Source organism: Pristiophorus japonicus, chromosome 19, assembly GCF_044704955.1.
Source record: "Pristiophorus japonicus isolate sPriJap1 chromosome 19, sPriJap1.hap1, whole genome shotgun sequence".
NCBI lineage: Eukaryota > Metazoa > Chordata > Chondrichthyes > Pristiophoridae > Pristiophorus > Pristiophorus japonicus.
The window spans coordinates 28,591,444-28,615,962 of NC_091995.1; the positions used below are offsets into that span (position 1 = coordinate 28,591,444).

General features: G+C 51.5%; 1 protein-coding gene across 1 annotated transcript in view; it reads left to right on the forward strand.

The window, feature by feature from the left end:
* Nucleotides 1-12,326, forward strand: part of LOC139229815 (neurogenic locus notch homolog protein 1-like) — a 388,541-nt gene extending 376,215 nt beyond the window's left edge. The window contains exons 31-34 of the mRNA XM_070861407.1: nt 1,303-1,604; nt 4,315-4,462; nt 7,030-7,127; nt 9,076-12,326. Of these exons, the coding sequence (XP_070717508.1) occupies nt 1,303-1,604; nt 4,315-4,462; nt 7,030-7,127; nt 9,076-10,272 (1,745 nt within the window). The 3' untranslated portion in view covers nt 10,273-12,326. The remainder of the gene's footprint in view (nt 1-1,302; nt 1,605-4,314; nt 4,463-7,029; nt 7,128-9,075) is intronic.
* Nucleotides 12,327-24,519: the final 12,193 nt, after the last annotated feature.

The following is a 24,519-nucleotide window of genomic DNA, read 5'->3' on the forward strand; positions in this document are numbered from 1 at the left end:
AGCGACGGGTCAATGGAGGAGTGTAGACAATGGACAAAATCCAGGTCGACAGAATCCACCAACTTGTGGTGCCGTCTCACCTCATTATATGATCAATGCTCAGATAGAGTTGGAAGCCCCAACTCCACTCTAAATCAGTCACCGTGGCGATCCTGACCGCAAGCCATGGTGTAAATCAACCAATCCCATTCAGTTTCCATGACTCTGCTCTTCAGTGAATAACAGACAACCACAGCACAGAAGGAGGCCTTTCGGCCCGTCATGCCTGTGCCAGCTCTCGGAAAAATCAGCCCTGCTTAGTCCCACAGCCCTGCATTTTGTCCGGAACCTGTCAGTTCCTCATTCTCCCGTACCTGGCCAACCCCCTTGTAAAATTATGTGTGAAATCGGCTTCTATCACCTTTATAGGTCGAGCGTTCCAGACCCCGACAAATCTCTGAGTGAAAAAATGTCGCTTCATCTCCCCGCTAGAGTTTTTGCCAATGATTGTTAAATCTATGCCTTTTGTTTATTGCAACTCTTGCTTTGAAGGATGATTATTCTGGGATTATATTTACGTCTTTTTTTTTGCTTTATGATGATAGTTGGGAAAGCTTCTGTTTTTTTTGTATTTTAATCATTTTCTTTCTATTTTTTTATCGGACTGAGGCCTACACAATGGGAGCATGGATACTTGACCTACTCCCAGGTACCATGACAACATGGCCTACTCCCAGGTACCATGACAACATGGCCTACTCCCAGGTACCATGACAACATGGCCTACTCCCAGGTACCATGAAAACATGGCCTACTCCCAGGTACCATGACAACATGGCCTACTCCCAGGTACCATGACAACATGGCCTACTCCCAGGTACCATGACAACATGGCCTACTCCCAGGTACCATGACAATATGGCCTACTCCCAGGTACCATGACAACATGGCCTACTCCCAGGTACCATGACAACATGGCCTACTCCCAGGTACCATGACAAAATTGCCTACTCCCAGGCCCCGTTAAAGGGTCAGTCACTGTCCAGCCATGACTTTTCCCTCTGATTTTCCTTCGCTCTTAGCTGGCTGGATCAGTGTTTTCCTGGGTATGATGCAGCTCAACTGGAGTAGCGTGCAGCAGGCCTCAAACCCATGACCATTTCCTTTCCACTCTCTCTCTCGCTTTCCTCCCTTTGTCTCTTTCTAGGTCTCTCTCCCTGTTCCATTCCTCTCTCCCTCTCTTTCTCCCTCTGTCTCACTTTCTTTCCCCTCTCTCTCTCTGATCGTCTTTATTTATCCCACGCTGCCCGTTGTCGGTTTCAGACGGAGTCACGCCGTTGATGCTGGCCGCCTGCGCGGGGGGCGGCCAGGAATCCGCTTACCCCGAGGTGGAGACGCCGGATGGCTCGGCCAGCATCATCTTGGACCTGATTGGCCAGGGAGCGAGCCTTCACCCCCAGACGGACGTGACCGGTGAAAATGCCCTTCACTTGGCGGCCCGATTCTCCCGGGCGGATGCAGCGAAATGCATGCTGGACATGGGAGCTGACACCAACGTCCAGGACAGGTCGGGACGCACGCCCTTACACACGGCGGTGGCGGCAGATGCACAAGGAGTCTTCCAGGTACGTTACACTGTGACAGTAACCGCCATTATTGTTTAGTGTCCTGGATGGGTTTCCGTCCGACTGCGCTTTATCTCCGAGATGCTCACAGATACTTAGGAAATTCAATGGAATGTTTCCTACTTCAGTACAAAGTGTCGACATCAGACATTCCCGGCGTGGCTTAGATACAGAGTAAAGCTCCCTCTACACTGTCCCATCAAACACTCCCAGGGCAGGTACAGCACGGGTTAGATACAGAGTAAAGCTCCCTCTACACTGTCCCATCAAACATTCCCAGGGCAGGTACAGCATGGGTTAGATACAGAGTAAAGCTCCCTCTACACTGTCCCATCAAACACTCCCAGGGCAGGTACAGCATGGGTTAGATACAGAGTAAAGTTCCCTCTACACTGTCCCATCAAACACTCCCAGAGCAGGTACAGCACGGGTTAGATACAGAGTAAAGTTCCCTCTACACTGTCCCATCAAACACTCCCAGAGCAGGTACAGCATGGGTTAGATACAGAGTAAAGTTCCCTCTACACTGTCCCATCAAACACTCCCAGAGCAGGTACAGCATGGGTTAGATACAGAGTAAAGTTCCCTCTACACTGTCCCATCAAACACTCCCAGAGCAGGTACAGCACGGGTTCGATACAGAGTAAAGCTCCCTCTACACTGTCCCATCAAACACTCCCAGAGCAGGTACAGCATGGGTTAGATAGAGTAAAGCTCCTTCTACACTGTCCCATCAAACACTCCCAGAGCAGATAAAGCTCCCTCTTGGACACTTGTAAGATGCAAAATCGCGTTTCTTTTTATTCCTACCCCTCATCCCTCATGATGGTCCCGGGCCCCGTCCCTGTTCTCTTCACTCCGTCATGGCTTCACCTGATCTGTTCTGGTTCAAGTCTCCCACTGCAATTACAGTCTTGCCAAGCCTGCACTTTCTTCCCTCTCAGTGACCCCTATCCTGATGTTCAATGGAGAAGGAAATATCCTCATTGCCTCACCTTGACAGACACAATAACTGCCATCATTGACTCTCAATCACCGGGAGCACAGGGTGGGAGACGGGGCAGTAACGTCGAAGGGACCATTCTGCGACGTGCGATCCCAAGTTAGCGAGTGTCCGCTCCCTCAGGGCAACTTCGTCAAACTGCCCCTGTCAGATAGAAGTGGCCGATCGCCCGTGGTGTTGCTCTTGGATAGCACGGAGCCTGGAGCGTGGATGTTGCCGTTCGCCGCTGGTGCACAACACCACAGTGACAGAGCGTGCGGCAAGTGGAGGGCACAGGGTGTGGCGCTCATCAGTTTCCCCAGCGAGCCCAGGCTATCCGTCTGGAGGTGTAGAGTTTTAGGCAGCTAATTTTAACCCAAACCCGCCCAGTGGGACACTGATGGGATGAGATCGGCCGCCCGTTTTACACCCCGCCCAATTTTACTCTCCATTAAATTTAATAGACAGTAAAATCAGGCTGTATGTAAAACATCGCAAGTCAGGAGTGTGACGGAATACTCTCCAGTTGCCTGGATGACTGCAGCTGCAACAAGCTCAACACCATCCAGACCACTTGATTGGCACCTCAGCCACCACCTTAAACATTCACTCCCTCCACCACCGGCGCACCATGGCTGCAGTGTGTACCATCTACAAGGTGTACTGCAGCAACTCACCAAGGCTTGTTTGGCAGTGCCTCCCATTCCCGCGACCTCTACCACCTAGAAGGACAAGGGCAGCAGGCGCATGGGAACACCACCACCTCCACATTCCCCTCCCCTCCAAGTCACACACCATCCTGACAAGGATGTATTATCGCCGTTCCTTCACCATCACTGGGTCAAAATCCTGGAACTCCCACCCTAACAGCACTGTGGAAGCATTTTCACCACACGGACTGCAACAGTTCAAGAAGGCGGCTCACCACCAGCTTCTCAAGGGCAGCTCGTGATGGGCAATAAATGCTGGCCTTGCCAGCGACACCCATATTCCTGAGAATGGATGAAAAGGTACAGTGGTGCAGGATATAGTGGTGATATATCGCCACCAACTGGGCACAGCCTGAAACTACAACGTTACAGGGATCTGTTTACATAGGGAATTCCAATTCTAACTGATAACAGAGGCACCTTCAAAGACGACCAAACAATGTGACAACAGGAAGTGATGTCACTTGACAGGAAGTGAGCACGTATACAAGATGTTTCAACGGAAGGCGGGAGATAGTGTCAGTTGTGTCTCTGAGTCATAAGGTTGTGGCTTCAAGTCGCACTCCAGAGACTTGAGCGCAAAAATCCAGGCTGACACTCCCAGTGCAATACCGAGGGAGTGCGGTAGTGTCGGAGGTACTGTCTTTAGGATGATGCGTTAAACCGAGGCCCCGTCTGCTCTCAGGTGGACGTAAAAGCTCTATTTTGAAGAAGGGCAGGTGAGTTATCCCTAGTGCCCTGGCCAATATTTATTCCTTAATCAACATCACGAAAACAAATCTGATGATCTGGTCATTATCACATTGCTGTTTGTGGGAACTTGCTGTGGGCAAATTGACTGCCGTGTTTCCCACGTTGCAACAGTGACTGCACCCCAAAAATAATTCATTGGCCGCAAAGCGCTTTGAGACATCCGGTGATCGGGAACGGCCCGCCATAAATCCAAGTCTTTCTGTCGTGGTGTTTTGCGGCGAGGAGAGCTGGTCGGTGTGGTTTTCATCTTCCTTTCTCTCCGCAGATCCTCGTGCGCAACAGATCGACCGATGTGGACGCGCGCATGCACGATGGGACCACGCCGCTGATCCTCGCGGCCCGGCTCGCCGTCAACAACGTGGTGGAGGAGCTGATCAACTGCAACGCTGACGTCAGCGCCACGGACAATCACGGTGCGGCAGAGGCACCTGGGGGGGTCACGGGGAGCGGGCCGGCCTGCTCTCAGAGGCCAAGGGGAAACTGCTCACATTCGCTGCTGACACTAAAGCCGGGGGTGGAGGCGATTCTAACCGAGCAGTCCCCCGGGACCGGGCTGAATTCTCGTCTTACACCCCGCCCAGTATTACTCTCGCTGGCTTCAATGGAGAGTAAAACTGGGAGCTCTCTGTGTGCATATTAGTTGTCGCCTTTCCTACATGAGAATGTGGAACTCGCTGCCACAGGTTGAAGCGAATAGTATCGATACATTTAAGGGGAGGATAGAGAAGCATATGAGGGAGAAGGGAATAGAGGGTTATGCTGATAGATTTAGATGAGGAAAGACGGGAGGAGGTTCGAAGGGAGCATAAACGCCGGCATAGACTGGTTGGGCCAAATGGTTAGTTTCTGTGGCGGATACTGTGGGTTTGAGGATGTAACAAACAGGGTGGATAAAGAAGCAGCAGTGGATGTGGTGTATTTGGACTTGCAGAAGCTATTTGACAAGGTGCCACACAAAAGGTTACTGCACAAGATAAAAGTTCACGGGGTTGGGGGTAATCTATTAGCATGGATAGAGGATTGGCTAAGATGACAGAGGATGGAGAGCTTATGAGGGAGAAGGGAATAGAGGGGTATGCTGATAAATTTAGATGAGGAAAGATGGGAGGGGGCTCGAATGGAGCATTAACACTGGCATGGACTGGTTGGGCCGAATGGCCTGTTTAGGTGACGCATATCCTCTGTAATGCGAACAGTGACTACACTTCAAAAAGTACTTGATATTTGTAAAGCGCTGCAGCTGTGAAAGGCACTATATAAATGCACTTCTTTCTTTCCTTGACTGTAAAATGTCAGAATGTCAATGGAAAGAGACGAGGGAAGCAGTTACTCCCTTTGCATTCACCCGAGGTGTAAAACCAGACTTGGCCCCGGTCCCGTCAGTATCCCGACGGGGGGGTGAGAGGGCCGGGGTTAAGATTGGCCCCTTTAAAAGAGGGCAGAGCAGTCGAGACTGAGGATTCGGAGGTAGATCAGTTGGGCAGAAAAGCCGCAGATGAAGAGAAAAGTTACGTTATGCGCTCGGGTGAATGCAAAGGGAGTAACTGCTCCCTTCGTCTCTTTCCATTGACATTCTGACATTTACCATTCAATGAAAGAAAGAAGAGCATTCATATATAGCACCTTTCATAGCCACAGTGCTTTACAAATATCAAGTACTTTTTGAGGTGTAGTCACTGCTCTAATTACATCGGATATACATCACCTAAACAGACCATTCAGTCCAACCAGTTCATGCCGTCTTTCCTCATCTAAATCTATCAGCATAACCCTCTATTCCCTTCTCCCACATATGCTTGTCTGGCCTCCCCTTAAATGCATCGATACTATTTGCTTCAACCACTCCCTGTGGTAGCGAGTTCCACATTCTTGTCTAGGAAATGCGACAGCTAATGCGCACACAGAAAGGTCCCACAAACAGCAATGTGATAAATTACATTGTTTTAGTGATGTTCATTGAGGGATAAATATTGGCCAAAACACAGGGGAGTGAACTCCCCTGCTCTTCTTCAAAATAGTGCTGTGGAATCGTTTATGTCCAGTAGAGAGGTGCAGATGGGTCCTCAGTTTAATGTCTCATCCGAAAGACGGACCTCGGACACCTCTGACAGTGCAGCGCTCCCTCAGCACTTCACTGGGAGTGTCAGCTTAGATTTATGTGCGCAAGTCTCTGGAGTGAGACTTGAACCCACAACCTTCTGACCCAGAGGCGAGAGTGCCACCCACTGAGTCACTGTGACCCATCTCTGCCCAGTGACAGTGAGACACTGGACAGGATGTAGCCAGTAGAGGAAATTAACCCTTTGCCCACCTCTGCCCATTGAGAGTGGGACACTGGACAGGATGTAGCCAGTAGAGGAGATTAATCCTTTGCCCCAAGTGTGTCCATTGAAAGTGGGACACTGGCCAGTGTGAGCCCAATAGAGGAGATTAACCCTTTGCCCCAAGTGTGTCCATTGAGAGTGGGACACTGGTCAGTGTGAGCCCAATAGAGGAAATTAACACTTTGCCCATCTCTGCCCAGTGACAGTGAGACACTGGACAGGATGTAGCCAGTAGAGGACGATTAACCCTTTGCCCACCTCTGCTCATTGAGAGTGGGACACTGGTCAGTGTGAGCCCAATAGAGGAAATTAACCCTTTGCCCACCTCTGCCCAGTGACAGTGAGACACTGGACAGGATATAGCCAGTAGAGGACGATTAACCCTTTGCCCCCCTCTGCTCATTGAGAGTGGGACACTGGTCAGTGTGAGCCCAATAGAGGAAATTAACCCTTTGCCCACCTCTGCCCATTGACAGTGGGACACTGGTCAGGATGTGCTAAGTGGGTAGGGTTACCGGACCACCAGTCTACAGCAGAAGAGATGAACCGTTTTGCCCAGCGCTTGTTATTTGCCATTGGACATTGGACATCCGGTAATCAGCAGAGCTGATTGAGAACCTGCCCCACTGACCTGTCCTGTCCCTTTGCTCCCTCAGGTAAATCAGCCCTGCACTGGGCGGCCGCCGTGAACAATGTAGACGCAGTGCTCACCCTCCTGCGCAATGGGGCCAACAAGGACATGCAGGACAACAAGGTGAGGAGGCTGAGCGGGGCCCGCAGAGGGATAGACCTTTACAGTGAGACACCGGCCAGAGGGTTCACCGCCCCCCCCCCCTCCCCCGCCCCGCCCCGGCCATTCCCAACCGGCGACAGACCTGGCCAGAGTGAGATGGGGGGAGGTTCTTTCCCGATGTGAGGAGCGAAAGGGTTCATCTCCTCGGTGTATGAAACGCCGGTTAGGCCACAGCTGGAGTACTGTGTGCAGTTCCGGTCGCCATGTTACAGGAAAGATGTGATTGCACTGCAGAGGGTGCAGAGGAGATTTACAAGAATGTTGCCGGGAGTGGAAAATTTTGGCTATGAGGAAAGGTTGGAGATGCTGGGTGTGTTTTCTTTGGAACAGAGGAGGCTGAGGGGAGAGCTGATTGAGGGGCCTGGATAGAGTGGATAGGAAGGGCCTGGTTTCCTTGACAGCGGGGCCAACAACCAGGGGGCATAGATTTAAAGTAATTGGGGGGGGAAGTTTAGAGGAGATTTGAGGGGAAATATATTCACCCAGTGGGGGTCTGGAACTCACTGCCTGAAAGGGTGGTAGAGGCAGAAACCCTCACCACAATTTAAAAAAATACTTGTATGTGCACTTAAAGTGCCGTAGCCTGCAGGGTTATGGAGCTAGAGCTGGAAAGTGGGATTAGGCGGGATCACCGACACGATGGGCCAAAATGGCCTCCTTCTGTGCTGTAAATTTCTATGGCTCTATGAAACAAAATCTCCCCCGGTCTGTTCTGGAGCATCCTGGCGCAATCAGTTCCAGAGTAGGACTGAGAGAGAATCGGGAGTGATCCTGGACTCTGCCTCTCAGCGGGGTAGAGGCCTGTAGTTTCTAGGCCTGAACGGGGGGGCCTGGGGCCAGGGCAGGGGGGGATGGACCGCATTAGTAGCACAGTTGGAGATAAGGGGCAGCCTTTTGTAAATGAGCCCAGTCCCAGGATGTGGAACACAAAGGTTGATGATAAAAGATGGTAAATGGAAGAAGATGGGGCAGATATTGTGAAAGGCTGGGATCAAGCGGGCCAAAGGCCCTTCAACATCGCAACACACATTGGAATCTATCTCGGGTCTCCACGATGTGGTTCTACCATCGCTCTTCAATCCCAGTGTTGCTGCCTGGTGGTTTCCCTGCCCTTCATACTCTGGAGTCACTGGGGAGCTGAGGGGAGGCTTCAATCACACCATCACTGTTGTGGACATTGATCATTGAAGAGCTAAGCTACAGCCCGGGTATTGCTGCTGGCAATGCATCTCCTGTGAGCTTACACCTGCCGCCACATTGGCTCTTTGCATTCTACCATCTCTAGCGGGAAACAATTCTCACTTTTATCAAGATAAGGAAATGCTCTGGAATTATGGCACATTACTGGGACAGTGTAGAGGGAGCTTTACTCTGTCTCTAAGCCATGCTGTGCCTGCCCTGGGAGTGTTTGATGGGACAGTGTAGAGGGAGCTTTACTCTGTCTCTAACCCATGCTGTGCCTGCCCTGGGAGTGTTTGATGGGACAGTGTAGAGGGAGCTTTACTCTGTCTCTAACCCATGCTGTGCCTGCCCTGGGAGTGTTTGATGGGACAGTGTAGAGGGAGCTTTACTCTGTCTCTAAGCCATGCTGTGCCTGCCCTGGGAGTGTTTGATGGGACAGTGTAGAGGGAGCCTTACTCTGTATCTATCCCGTGCTGTACCTGCCTGGGAGTGTTTGATGGGACAGTGTAGAGGGAGCTTTACTCTGTCTCTAACCCGTGCTGTACCTGCCCTGGGAGTGATTGAGATAAATAGTTTTACCCTTCCCTGCACTGACTTGCCTCGTATCGCTGAGCACAAGGTTCGCCTCCTGAGACGGCGACTGCGGCGGATGCCATTGACCGGCGGTGACTGATCAGTGAAGCCTGGTTACCCAATGCCTCTCTCCCTCTCCCTTCTGTCCCCGCAGGAGGAGACGCCGCTCTTCATCGCCGCCCGTGAGGGGAGCTACGAGACGGGGAAGCTGCTGCTGGAGCACCAGGCCAACCGGGAGATCGCCGACCACATGAGCCGGCTGCCCCGCGACATCGCCGCCGAGCGCACGCACCACGACATCGTCCGGCTGCTCGAGGACCCGGCCTCTGTCCCGCCTTCCCCCTACCCGCCCCGCGGGCCGCCGGGCGCCCTCAAGGCACCCAAGAAGGCCCGGAGGCAGGGCACCCGGGGCCCCTGCGGCCCGCGGGAAGGGGGAGAGGACGCCAGGGGGGGCGAGCGGGCCGCGGCGTGCCCCGGGGTGGCGGGCCTGTGGGACCCCTCTCTGCCGCCGCCCCATATCGACTTGAACCATTCCCTGTACCTCCCCCAGCCGCTGCCCTCCTGCTACCAGGCGGCGCCCCCTGCCTTCCTGCTGCCCTCCTGCGTGGCGCGCTCCATGGACGGGCACTACCACGGTTCCCTGAACGGCGCCCACCATGCCGACGTGGGCCCGGCCTACAGCCGGCTGATGCCGGGCCTGGGCCCCCTGCGGGATGGTGGCAGGCTGGTCACGGCGGCAGCTCAGCAGGTCTACGCCGAGAGGCCGTGCCTGTTTGGCGGCGGCCAGCTGCTGGGGTACCGGTGCCCGGGAGGACCCGCCCCGGCCCCCCGCCCGCACCACCACCACCGCCAGCAGGCGGAGAGGGAGCCGGAGAGCGGGTGCGGCCAGCCCTGGCAACAGGCGCGGCGCCAGGAGTGGCGGGCGGCGGAGGGCGCACCTCAGGCCTACCCGCCAGGCCTCCAGTGCCCTCAGTACCAGCCGCCCGCCCTGGCCCCGAGCGGCGGCGGTCAGGAGGGGCCGGCGAGTGGCCAATCCGGCCCCCCCGCGCCCACGGCCGCCGGCAACCTGGCCCCCCACCAGGAGGGGGCGCCTGGCGAAGACGGAACCCATTATCCCGCCTCGCTGCCGGCCGCCCACGACCAGCCCCCTGGCTCGGCGACCAACCTGTACCCGACCCCCCCCTCCCAGCACAGTTACCCGTCTCCCCCGGAGACCGACGCCCCTCCCCGCCGCCAGGGCCACCACCCTTTCCTGACGCCGTCGCCCGAGTCCCCCGACCAATGGTCGAGCTCCTCACCGCATTCCCATCAGTCTGATTGGTCGGACGGGATCATCAGCCCCGCCTCCTAGGCTGCACCTCACGGTGAGGGTGGGGGGGGGGGGCGGGAGAGGGTGTCACGTGACCACCGGTGAATTGTGGGTAATGGCCGCGGGGCCTGTCCGTCTCAATGTCAAGGGCAGAGAGGGCGAGAGAGGGAACGCAGAGAAAGGCGATGGTTGCAGCAGCTTTACACGTGGGCGCGCGCTCACCGATCTGTGTGTGCGCGAGCGAGGGGCACACTGTGTACCCGTGTCAATCGCTCGCCAGTGCTCGGACCCTCAGTGTCCTTCCTCACAGCGAACACGGCCTGTGGGTTGTGCCAGCCTGCAGTGGGAGCACTGGACCAGGGGGGCACCTCGTCACAGCACGTTACGCCACCTCGTGTCGCGTCCAGATTTCAACCTTCTGAATCCAGGCTCAAACCCTGCCCCAAACTGAGGCAGATCAGATCTCCCACCCCTCCCACCTCCATTGACCGTAAGATTCCCGAGCCTCAAAGTCAGTCCAGAAACCTCACGGGAACACCCAAGGTTTGCCCATTTGCCAATCCCCACAGCGTGGCTGGTGTGTGGGGAAAAGGGGACAATGTTCAGTGCAGTAGGGGGTACTCTCGGGAGTGTGGCCGAGCCCCACACTGAAACTCAAATAGTTGACCATACCAGAGCAGGACTGAAGAATACAACTCGGGTCATCTGTAGCTTCCCCTCCCCCTCCTCCCCATGCCTCAATGAGTAAATACATCACCCTGAGCGCAGTGAGTTAGTGAGAGGTTGGGACGACCATTCGGCCCATCTTCATTCATCCACCCAGAACAACCCCAATTGTTTCCTCAATAATTCCAGGGCTGACACCACTGCTCTATCTGGGAATCCATGTCAAGGGCTGATCACGTGTCAGGGAAAGTTTGATAACATTCCTAAATTTGCCTTTTATTAGATGGTCCCTCTCGCAATATAATTTAGCGTCATATGCTGCATTTACATCTTCCACACCCGTGGCTCGCCCAAAAACAACTTGCGATTATATAGCGCCTTTAATGTCGTGAAATGTCCCAACGTGCTTCGCAGGTGCGTTATCAAACAAAATTTGACACCAAGCCACATAAGGAGATATTAGGGCAGATGGCCAAAAGCTGTGTCCAAGAGGTATGTTTTAAAGAGCCTCTCAAAGGAGCAAAGAGAGGCGGAGAGGTTTAGGGAGGGAGTTCCAGAGCTTGGGGCCCAGGCAGCTGAAGGCACGGCCACCAATAATGGAATGATTATAACCAGGGTTGCTCAAGAGGCCAGAATTTGAGGGGGTTTGTGGGGCTGGAGGAGATTACAGAGATAGGGAGGGGCGAGGCCATGGAGGGATTTGTAAACAAGAATTTTGAATTCAAGGCGTTGCTGAACTGGGAGACTATGTAAGTCAGCGAGCACAGGGGGTGATGGGTGAGCGGGACTTGGTGTGAGTTAGGACACGGGGTAGCCGAGTTTTGGATGATCTCAAGTTTGCGTAGGGTAGAATGTGGGAGACCAGCCAGGAGTGTGTTGGAATAGTCAAGTCTGGAGGTAACACAGGTGTGGATGAGGGTTTTAGCAGCGGATGAGCTGAGGCAGGGATGGAGACGGGTGATGTTACAGAGGTGGAAATAGGAAGTCTTAGTGATGGCACGGATATGTGGTCGGAAGCTCATTTCAGGGTCAAATATGACACCAAGGTTGCGAACAGTGTGGTTCGGCCTCAGACAGTTGCCAGGGACAGGGAAAAAGTCGGTGGCTAGGGAACGGAGTTTGTGACCAGGATTGAAGACAATGGCTTCGGTCTTCCCAACATTTAGTTGGAGGAAATTTCTGCTCATCCAGTACTGGATGTCCGACAAGCCATCTGACAATTTAGAGACCGTGGAGGGGACGAGAGAAGTGGGAGTGAGGTAGAGCTGGGTGACATCAGCGTACATTTCTGTAAGATCATCTTTTGGGCATCTCCTCTCAAGTATCAAACCATATAGAGGGTCTCTGGGTCTGTACATGGTCCGATCGCAGCGAGGATGGGTATGGGTATGTGTGTGTGTGGTACTATGAGTGGCCTCAGCATTCCTGTGTACATGCGGGGGGGGAGAGGGGGGAAATTATCCAGGGGGTCCTGCTACTGATCAGTGCCTGGTGACTGCCACTGGAAAGTGCTGACGTGTGGGCTCAAGTGAGGCCAAGATTAGGCTTAGCTGTGATGCCCCTACAGTTGAACAGCCCGTCAACATTCACAGCCTGGGTTCGTGCATGGCCATTCGGCTGTGGTACTGAAGGGGGGTATCCAGCCCACCTCGAATTGTAGCCCAGTGAGCAGGCCTTCGGGGAGGTGTGGGTGAGACGCACGTTGGAAACATTACTCCTCGCCCACCTCGCCATCTTTAAAGTAGAACCAGAATTCTCCCCTTTCAGCCCCCCATCGCTTCTCCTTCGGGCAGAGATCGCGACTCGGGGTGATTTTGAGATTTAGCTCACGCAGAGGGCGACGAATATGCGAAGCAGATTGTCTGGGGAGCGAATGGAGACGGACAGAACCGGCGAGTGGAAGAGGAAACAGGGTAGAAATTTGGCAGAGAAAGTTGTTGGTGGGTTTGAGATATCGAGCAGACTCATCAGGTGAGCTCCAGCAGCCTAGTCCCATCTCAACTGGATATTCTTCCATTCAGCCGTGGCTCAGTGGGTAACACTCCTCACTGCTGAGTTGGAAGGTTGTGGGTTCAAGCCCTGCTCCAGAATTGGCAATAACTCGCTTTTATATAACACCTTTAATGTAGTCAAAAGTCCCACGGTGCTTCACAGGAGCGTCAACAGACAAAATCTGACATCCAAGGAGATATTAGAAACATCGACATTTACAGCGCAGACGGAGGCCATTTCGGCCCATCGTGTCCGTGCCGGCTGACAAAGAGCCACACGGCCCTTGGTCAGCAGCCCTGAAGGTTATACATATAAACCTATGAACAATGACGGAAAGGTATAAGAGCACCCAGCCCAACCAGTCCGCCCCACACAACTGTGACACCCCTTATACTGAAACATTCTACACTCCACCCCAACCGGAGCCATGTGATCTCCTGGGAGAGGCAAAAACCCAGGCAAATTGGGGGGAAAAAAAATCTGGGAAAATTCCTCTCCGACCCATTCAGGCGATCGAAACTAGTCCAGGAGATCACCCTGGCCATATTCTATTCCCTGCAGTACTTACCATCGTATTAGCACAGGTACGGTGGCATAGTGGTTCTGTTACTGGACTAGTAATTCAGAAACCTGCACTAATAATCCGAAGACATAAGTTCAAATCCCCCATGGCAGCTGGGGAAATTCAATTTTTTTTTTAAAAAAGCTAGTATCAGGAATGGTGTCGATGAAACCACTGGATTTTCGCAAAAGCCCATCTGGTTTGCTAATGTGCTTTAGGGAAGGAAATCTGCTGTCTTTACCCAGTCTGGGCCTTATACATGACTCCAGACCCCAGCAATGTGGGTTGACTCTTAACTGCCCCCTGAAATGGCCCAGCGAGCCACTCCATTGTATTTAAGGTGGCTCACCACCATCTTCTTGAGGGTGATTAGGGATGGGCATTGCTGGCAACATCCAGATCCCGTGAATACATTTTGGTTTAAAAGGTGATCAAAGGCTTGGCCAAAGAGAAAGTTTTTAAGGAGCATCTTAAAGGAGGAGAGTGAGGTAGAGAGGTTTAGGGAGGGAATTCCAGAGCTTAGAGGCTGAAGGCACGGCCTCCAATGGTGGAGCGATTTAAAATGGGGCTGAAATGTCCTTATCAGTGCCTTGCCAGGAATAATTTTGATTGTATATTTTAAATCTTTATGGATTTTTTTAGATGGAGGAAATCTGGTGTAATTCTGAGTAGGATAGTTATTGTACCCCGGAGACCCAGAGAGAGATTTACTGGAGATAATGGGGAAAAGCAGAACATATGATGTAGTATCATCAGTGCGCCAGCAGATGGTGATGTTGCCCAATGTTTAAACAGCACCATCTCATGGCAAAGAAACACAGGAAGAATAAGGAAATGGATTTGCCAAAGATCACTGGGATTGGTCGTAACTAGTGACAACTGAGTTGTTAATAGCGGTTTACAGCCCTAACCCCAACCTAACCCTTTACCTTAACCCTAATCATAACCTAAGCCGTAAGCTTTTACCCTGACCCAATCGGATTAAAGGGGCAGTGGAGGTGTGGATACCCCATTGGCTAAGGGACAGAAAGTGGTGAACAGTTGTTTTTCAGACTGGAGGGCAGTATATAGTGATGGCCCCCAGGGGGCAGTGTAAGGGCCACCGATGTTTTTGATACACATGACTGACCTGGACTTGGATACACAAGACATAATTTCAACGTTTCTAGATAACATAAAACACGGAACTGTAGTAAGGAGTGAACAAGATAGTAGCAGACTTCAGGAGGACATAGACAGACTGGTGAAATGGGCAGACACAGGGCAGATACACTTTAACGCAGAGAAATGTGAAGCGATTTATTTTGATAGGAAGAATGAGGAGCTGCAATATAAAGTAAATGGTGCCATTTTAAAGGGGGTGCAGGAGCAGAGGGACCTGGAGGTGTATGGACACAAGTCTTTGATGGTGGCCGGACAAGTTGAGAAGGATGTGAAAAAGCATACTCGGCTTTATAAATAGAGACACAGCGTGCAAAAGCAAGGAAGTCTTGCCAAAACTTTATAAATCGCTGGTTAGACCCCAGCTGGAGTACTGTGGCCAATTCCGGGCACCACATTTCGGAAGGATATTAAGGCCTAGAGAGGGTGCAGAAGAAATTTATTGCAATGGTATCAGGGGTGAAAGACTTCGGTTACGGGGAGAGACTGGAGAAGCTGGGGTTGTTCTCCTTTGAGCAGAGAAGGTTCAGGGGAGATTTGGCAGAGGTGTTCAAAAGCATGACAGATTTCGATGGAGAAACTGTTTCCAGTGGCACGAGGGTCGGTAACCAGGGGACACAGATTTAAGGTGAAGGGCAAACGAGCCAGAAGAGAAATGAGGGGAACAAAATGTACGCAGCGAGTTGTTGTGATCTGAAATGTACTGCCTGAAAGGGTGGTGGAAGCAGATTGAATAGTAACTTTCAAAATAACAACAACTTGTATTCATCTAGCGCCTTTAACATAGTGAAACGTCCCAAGGTGCTTCACAGGAGCATTATGAGATTAAAAATTTGAAACCGAGCTGCAGAAGGAGAAATTAGCGCAGGTGACCAAAAGCTTGGTCAAAGAGGTAGGTTTTAAGGAGTGTCGTGAAGGAGGAAAGAGAGGTAGAGAGGTTTAAGGAGGGAGTTCCAGAGCTTGGGGCCTCAACAACAGAAGACACGGCCACCGATGGTTGAGCGATTGTAATCAGGGATTCTCAGGAGGGCAGAATTAGAGGAGGCAGAAGGGACGTGGAGATAAACTTGAAGGGTAAAACAAAATTGCAGGGCTACGGGGAAAGGGGAGTGGGGCTAAATTGGATAGCACTTTCAAAGAGCTGCCCCAGGCACGATGGGCCGAAAGGCCTTTCCCCGAACCATCAGCCTTTACCCTGAACCTGAATGACGCGGTAGCAACCATTACTCATTAAAAGATAGAAAACAGGGTGCACTCTCCTCCCGGCATACGCACCGGGCCCGCGGGTGATCCAGGAACAGCAAGAAGAGAATGTGGCACCTTTCCCTCCAGCGTCTCTCTGCTCACCTCGCCGCACCTTCAACACTCGCCATTCCTGCCACTCGAACCAGTGCTGCAGTGCCCCCTACTGATAGTAATTAGGAAATTCAACGCTTGGCCATTGGACTTGCAATCACTTACTGCCACTCACCCAACAACAACTTGTATTTAGTGAGACGTCCCAGGGTGCTTCACAGGAGTATTATGAGATAAAAAAATTTGAAACGGAGCCACATAAGTAGAAATTAGCACAGGTGAGCAAAAGCTTGGTCCAAGAGGTAGGTTTTAAGGAGCGTCGTGAAGGAGGATAGAGAGGCTGAGAGGTTTAGGGAGGGAGTTCCAGAGCTTGGGGCCCAGGCAACAGAAGGCACGGCTACCGATGGTCGAGTGACTATAATCAGGGATGCTCAAGAGGGCAGACTTAGAGGAGCGCAGGTATCCCGGGTGGGGGGAGGAGGTTGTCGGGCTGGAGGAGATTACAGAGCTAGGGAGGGGCGAGGGCCATGGAGGGATTTGTAAACAAGGATGAGAATTTTGAAATCGAGTCGTTGCTTAACCGGGGTGAGCGGGACGTGGTGTGAGTTAGGGCCCAGAAGGAAAATCACTACTTTAGCACGACACAACATTGGAATTTTCACCCCGGGAGTCCAGAATGGGCCACTGACCTCGGGCCACTGGCTGCAGTCTGATACGAGTGTTCATATTTTAATATATTTATTTCTATTATCTACACTTCTAATCTTTTCTGGTTACTTTAATGCAGCATTTTATTAAAGAGGCTATTTTTGATATAATTTTATAAATAATGTGTGTATTTTTTTTGTAACGAATCCGCTTGTGTTTCTAATAAAAGAGTTTGTGGACCAATTTAATTGCTGTGGAAAGGATTAAGATTAAATCCTTGGGATCGGCGGCTAGCCAAGAAATGATGGCCTTGAAATGATGCTGGTGGTCAGACAACATGTTTTTCTCTGGAATGCCTTTCTCCGTTATGGGATGCTCCCAAAATAGTTTCCGATGTGCTAATTAAGGGATTATTGCCCTTACTTCAAAGCCTTTCTGTTGGTGTGGACACCATCACTAACTTGGTATCTCACTCAGATGGCCAACGGGAAAGAGAAAATTTGCACTGGCCAAGTAGCGGGCGGTCCTCTGAACTTGGAGCTGAGGCACAAGTTGGAGCAGTGTAGAGGAAGCTTTACTCTGTATCTAACCCGTGCTGTACCTGCCTTGGGAGTGTTTGATGGGACAGTGTAGAGGGAGCTTTACTTTGCATCTAACCCGTGCTGTACCTGCTCTGGGAGTGTTTGATGGGACAGTGTTGAGGGAGCTTTAATCTATATCTAACCTGTGCTGTACCTGCCCTGGGAGTGTTTGATGGGACAGTGTAGAGGGAGCTTTACTCTGTATCTAACCCGTGCTGTACCTGCCCTGGGAGTGTTTGATGGGACAGTGTAGAGGGAGCTTTCCTCTGTATCTAACCTGTGCTGTACCTGCCCTAGAAGTGTTTGATGGGGCAGTGTAGAGGGAGCTTTACTCTGTATCTAACCCGTGCTGTACCTGCCCTGGGAGTGTTTGATGGGACAGTGTTGAGGGAGCTTTAATCTATATCTAACCCGTGCTGTACCTGCCCTGGGAGTGTGTGATGGGACAGTGTAGAGGGAGCTTTACTCTGTATCTAACCCGTGTTGTATATGCATCATATTAAATTCCATTCTTTGGTTTCTGTGTCACATGCTGGTCACCAGTCGGGGAGGCTGGTACATAAACCCTTCCTGGACTTGCTGCTGTCCTGCTTACTTGGGTCCACGGCCGGCTACATGGCGATGATCTGGGCCAGCTGTGTCCCTCCCACAAGCAGGAGGCCGAACGGGGTCCTGAGTTACGGATCCTAGCCTCCCAGAACGTTGGTCGCGCGGCCATTTAGCAGAAGAGTACCAGTGATGAGCGACGTCAGTGATGTGGAGAAACTGGGGCGGTTCTCCTTCGAGCAGAGAAGGTCGAGAGGAGATTTGATAGAGGTGTTCAAGATCATGAGGGGATCAGATAAGAGTTGATTCGATAGAACTCTCATGGTGTGGATTAGTTCAGTAACAGAACCACTGCATTACTGTGCCCTGCCACAAGTGACAGAGGGTTCGGTGTTCTCGACACATTTTCTGAAGCCATTGTATATTTCAAAACGCAGTCAGGTCAATCCGGTCTGTTTGTATCTCACACTCACTGTTTGAGGTTTGCGAAGAGCTGTTCTGGGCCCTGTAGTGCCAGGGTGCAGAAACATTAATTGAGAACACCAGATAGTACCAGCATATATCCAATTGATGGGAGCAGGCATTTAACCTCAATTCGTGCACCCCCACGGGCCCCAATGGTACAATCTCTGCAGCCCCCTCCTTCCAGGCCAAAAATCCTAGACAACCCTTTTTTCCACACGGCTGATCTAGCACTGTGCAGTATGGGGTGGGTTTGTTTGTTCTTGGGCTGTGGGGGTCAGTTGGGTTTACAGAACACTGGGGTCCCACCTCTCCGTGATCCGCTTAGTATTCCTTCTCGGGATGTGAGTGTCACCCACTCCCTGCCCCTGCCCCTCCCCCTCCCCCTCCCCCTCCCCAGTCACCCATTCCCTGTCCCTCTGCAGTCATCCACCCCTGCTCCTCCCCAGTCCTCTATCCCCTGCCTCTCCCCCTCCCCTGTCACCCAACCCCTCCCTCTCCCCCTCCCCAATCACCCACCACCTGCCCCTCCCCAGTCCCCCTCCGCCTCCCCAGTCACCCACGCCTGCCTCTCCCCCTCCCCAGTCACCCAACCCCTCCCTCTCCCCAGTCACCCACCCCTTGCCCCTCCCCAGTCCCCCTCCGCCTCCCCAGTCACTCACCCCTGCCTCTCCCCCTTCCCAGTCACCCAACACCTCCCCCTCCCAAATCACCCACCCATTCCCCTCCCCAGTCACCCATCCCCTTCCCCCTCCCCAGGTCACCCACTCCCTGCCCTTCCTTCTCCACAGTCACCCACCCCCTCCCCCTCCCCCTTCCCAGGTCACCCACCCCTTGCCCTTCCCCCTCTCCCCAGGTCACCCACCCCCTGCCCTTCCCCCTCTCCCCAGTCACCCACCCACCCCCTGCCCTTCCCCCTCTCCCCAGGTCACCCACCCCCTGCCCTTCCCCCTCTCCCCAGGTCACCCACCCCCCTGCCCTTCCCCCTCTCCCCAGTCCCCCACCCCCTCCCCAGGTCACCCACCCCCTGCCCTTCCCCCTCTCCCCAGGTCACCCACCCCCTGCCCTTCCCCCTCTCCCCAGTCCCCCTCCCCCTCCCCAGGTCACCCACCCCCTGCCCTTCCCCCTCTCCCCAGGTCACCCACCCCCTGCCCTTCCCCCTCTCCCCAGGTCACCCACCCCCTGCCCTTCCCCCTCTCCCCAGTCCCCCACCCCCTCCCCCTCCCCAGGTCACCCACCCCCTGCCCTTCCCCCTCTCCCCAGTCCCCCACCCCTCCCCCTCCCCAGGTCACCCACCCCCTGCCATTCCCCCCCTCCCCAGGTCACCCACCCCCTGCCCTCCTCCACCCCAGGAATTTCAAAAAAGAGAGGGGGCATTCACCCTGGTGTCCTGGCTAACATTTACCTCTTCAAAATTTGTCAGTGCTGTTCGTGGGAGCTTGCTGTGCGCAAATTGTCTGCCACGTTTGCTTACAACACGAGTGACCAGAATTCCAAACGCCTTTGACTGTGAGGGGCTGTGGAATGTCCTGAGGAGACGAAAGGACCTGTGGAAGTATAAGTTATTTTTCTTCTCTTTACACATTTCCTCAGTCAACGTGCGCCTGCTGGAACAGCAAAATTGTCCACCGCCCTTTGTTTTCAAGGGGGTGGAGCAGTGGGGAGAGGTGGAGGGAGAGAGCTCAGGATCATCCCAGTGTCTGTGGCCCCATTTTCAAAAATCAGGAAATGTTTGGACAGAGTAAATAAGGAGAAGCTGTATCCAGTGGCAGCAGGGTCAGTCACCAGAGGAGAGAGATTTAAGATAATTGGCAAATCAAGAGGGAATATGAGGCAAATTTCTTTTACGCGTCGATCTGGAATGCACTGCCTGATTGAATAGTAACTTTCAGAAGAGAATTGAATAAATACTTCCAACATTTGCAGGTCTATGGGGAAAGAGCCGGGAGGATTGGGACAAATTGGATTGCTCTTTTGAACAACCAGTACAGGCACGATGGGTTGAATGATCACCTTCAATGCTCTGTGTCAGCTCTGGCTCAGTGGGTAGCACCCTCGTCTCGCAGTGACAAGATTATGGGTTCAAGGCCAGAGACTTGAACACACGAATCTAGGCCGACACTCCCAGTGCAGTGCTGAGGGAGCGCTGCACTGTCGGAGGTACCGTCTTTCGGATGAGACGTTAAACCGAGGCCCCGTCTGCCCTCTCAGGTGGGTATAAAAGATCCCACGGCACTATTTTGAAGAAGAGCAGGGGAGTTATCCCCGGTGTCCCGGACAATATTTATCCCTCAATCAACATAGCATAAACAGATTATCTGATCATTATCACATTGCTGTTTGTGGGAGCTTGCTGTGCACAAATTGGCTGCCGTGTTTCCCACATTACAACAGTGACTGCACTCCAAAAGTACTTAACTTTGGCTGTAAAACGCTTTGAGACGACCGGTGGTCGTGAAAGGCGCTATATAAATGCAAGTCTCTCTTTTTAAGATTCAATGATTCGAGGGAACACTGTGGGGTAACACCAAACAATGATTCATTTTGCATTAAAGAGCGTCTTTCACAACCTCAGGCCATCACAAGGTACTTTGCAGCCAATGAAATTCTTTTAAAGGGTTGTCACTGTTGTCATGTAGGAAACACAGCTATGTACAGACAGCAAGATCCCACAAAAAAACAATGAGATAATCACCGGATGCGCACTGTTAGCGATAATAGTTGAGGGATAAACATTGTGCCAAGACAGTGGGGAGAACTCCTTTGCTTTTCTTCGAAACAGTGATGTGGGATCTTCTACATCCACTTATTTAGCGTCTGATCCGAAAGACGGCACCTCTGACAATGCAGCGCTCCCTCAGCACTGCACTGGAGTGTCAACCTAGATTTTGTGAAGTCTCTGGAGGGGGGAATCCACGACCTTCAGACCCAGAAGCGAGAGTGCCACCCACTGAGCCACGATAATCCACGGGAAAACGACTGAAGTCATCGTCTACACTCTCCGCTCCTGCCTTGTCGCTGTGCAAACCCGCCCACCGATGGCCAGTGACTGAACCAAGTGCCTATCAAACATTTGTCCCGCCTCCTCCTCCGATTGGTCAAGAGCCTTCATTGGCATTCCTTATATTGCCTGTCACATTTGTATTAGAAGCACACTGAATTGAAAACTTTGGAAACTTCTAATGTGAAAGTGAAATGGAACAATAAAATTATATTGAAAGAAATTAGATGCACTTGCACCAAATCTTTTACAATGAAGGAGGGAAATATCCCACTCCCAGCCAGCCTGTCGCACAGTTCTACAACCCCACACCGAAATTCTCCCATCCTTTAATAATGACTCTTTATTTGTGTGTGAAGTTATATTGCCTTCAATGGAAAGTAAACTGGGTCGAGGTGTAGAACAGGTAGCCGATATCACCTGTTTCATATTATCAGTTAAAAGTTATTACCCCAACTTTGTGTTAAAGGGTATAACAGTCCTGTGTATATTATATAACACGCTGTGTGTTACAGGGTATAACACTCCTGTATATATTATATATCACATTGTGTTACAGGGTATAACACTCCTGTGTATATTATCTATCACACTGTGTTACAGGGTATAACACTCCTGTGTATATTATATATCACACTGTGTTACAGGGTATAACACTCCTGTATATATTATATAACACACTGTGTTACAAGGTATAACACTCCTGTGTATATTATATATCACACTGTGTTACAGGGTATAACACTCCTGTATATATTATATAATACACTGTGTTACGGGGTATAACGCTGCTGTATATATTATATAACACACTGTGTGTTACAGGTATCACACTCTTATATAACACACTGTGTTACAGGGTATAACACTCCTGTATATATTATATAACACCGTGTGTTACAGGGTATAACACTCCTGTATATATCATACAGAAATTGGCACGGGATTGCACCCTGCATTCCTCGGGCAGGTAAGCTGTCAACACTGAGTGAACCTGGGAGAATCTCCTAGTTACTGTGTCACGGGGAGCGAGGAGGATAGAGAAATAAGGCTGTGAGTGACCCCGATTTTTGGAAACTGTCACACTACCACTTGGCGGATAATTACACAACAGTACTGGAGCGCAGACTAGTTCACAACTGGGGATCGATGTCCGCAGGAACTGGAGATGGAGAAGTTTTTTTTTTAATTAAATCTAAAAGTAGGATGGGCAGGAGAACATTGTCTTTGTTTTAATTAAAAGTGTGACTGGTGACCATCATGAATTGAGGTTGCTATCGAGTACAAAATCCAGAACTAAGTACCAATCAGAATGGGGATCAGGATAAGGTCAGTGCTGAAATCTTATATAACTTGTAGCTATATAGCACCTTTAATGTAGTGAAATGTCCCAAGGTGCTTCACAGGACGATTATGCGATAAAAATTTGGCACTGAGCCGCGTAAGTAGAAATTTGCGTAGATGACCAAAAGCTTGGTCAAAGAGGTAGGTTTTAAGGAGCGTCTTGAAGGAGGAAAGAGAGGTAGAGAGGCGGAGAGGTTGAGGCAGGGAGTTTCAGAGCTTGGGGCCCAGGCATCAGAAGACACGGCCACCAATGGTTGAGCGATTATAATCAGGGATGCTCAAGAGGACAGAATTAGAGGAGCGCAGACATCTCGGGGAGTTGTGGAGCTGGAGGAGATTACAGAGATCGGGAGGGGTGAGGGCATGGAGGGATTTAAAGATAAGGATGAGAATTTTGAAATCGAGGCATTGTTTAACCGGGAGCCAATGTAGGTCAGTGAGCACAGGGGGTGATGGGTGAGCGGAACTTGGTGAGAGTTAGGACACAGGCAGCCGAGTTTTGGGTTATCTCTAGTTTATGTAGGGTAGAATGTGGGAGGCCAGCCAGGAGTGTGAGGGAATAGTCAAGTCTGAAGGTAACAAAAGCATGGATGAGGATTTCAGCAACGGTTGAGCTGAGGCAAGGGACGGAGACGGGTGATGTTACGGAGGTGGAAATAGGCGGTTGGGGTTGGCTTGCAAGCCTCTCGAACTAATAGCTCCCCACGGGGAAAGGCAGCACTGAGTCAATGCAACGACCACTATTTAAAAACAAACAGATTTTGCAGTCTGGTGTGCCTTCTGCAAATGTCTGCACGATCCACTCGTATCTCTTCCAACAGTGAGGAGCCAGGAATCCCGCTCAGCCAGTGTTAGCCTGATCCCCAGGGGACACTGCCTCAACTGCAGAGGTGTCCAGCCTGTGTTCAGTCAGCTGGTCTCAGTTGGAGTGGGTCTCCCAGTCCTTCAGAGCATTGATCCGTGTCTAACCCATGCTGTGCCTGCCCTGGGAGTGTTTGATGGGACAGTGTAGAGGGAGTTTTACTCTGTATCTAACCCGTGCTGTACCTGCCCTGGGAGTGTTTGATGGGACAGTATAGAGGGAGTTTTACTCTGTATCTAACCCGTGCTATACCTGCCCTGGGAGTGTTTGATGGGACAGTGTAGAGGGAGTTTTACTCTGTATCTAACTGGTGCTGTACCTGCCCTGGGAGTGTTTGGGACAGGGTAGAGGGAGCTTTACTCTGTATCTAACCCGTGCTGTACCATGCTCCGGGAGTGTTTGATGGGACAGTGTACATAAGAACATAAGAAATAGGAACAGGAGTAGGCCATACGGCCCCTCGAGCCTGCTCCGCCATTCAATAAGATCATGGCTGATCTGATCATGGTATCAGCTCCACTTCCCTGCCCGCTCCCCATAACCTCTTATCCCTTTATTGTTTAAGAAACTGTCTATTTCTGTCTTCAATTTATTCAATGCCCCAGCTTCCACAGCTCTCTTAGGCAGTGAATTCCACAGAGTTACAACCCTCAGAGAAGAAATTTCTCCTCATCTCAGTTTTAAATGGGCGGCCCCTTATTCTAAGATCATACCCTCTAGTTCTAGTCTCCCCCATCAGTGGAAACATCCACTCTGCATCCACCTTGTCAAGCCCCCTCATAATCTTGTACGTTTCGATAAGATCACCTCTCATTTTTCTGAACTCCAATGCGTAGAGGTCCAACCTACTCAACCTTTCCTCATAAGTCAACCCACTAATCCCCGGAATCAACCTAGTGAACCTTCTCTGAACTGCCTCCAAAGCAATTTTTCCTTTCGTAAATATGGAAACCAACACTGTACGCAGTATTCCAGGCGTGGCCTCCCCCATACCCTGTAAAGCTGTAGCAAGACTTCGCTGCTTTTATACTCCATCTCCTTTGCAATACAGGCCAAGATTCCATTGGTCTTCCTGATCACTTGCATAATATCCTTTTGTGTTTCATGCACAAGTACCCCCAGGACCCGCTGTACAGCAGCACTTTGCAATCTTTCTCCATTTGAATAA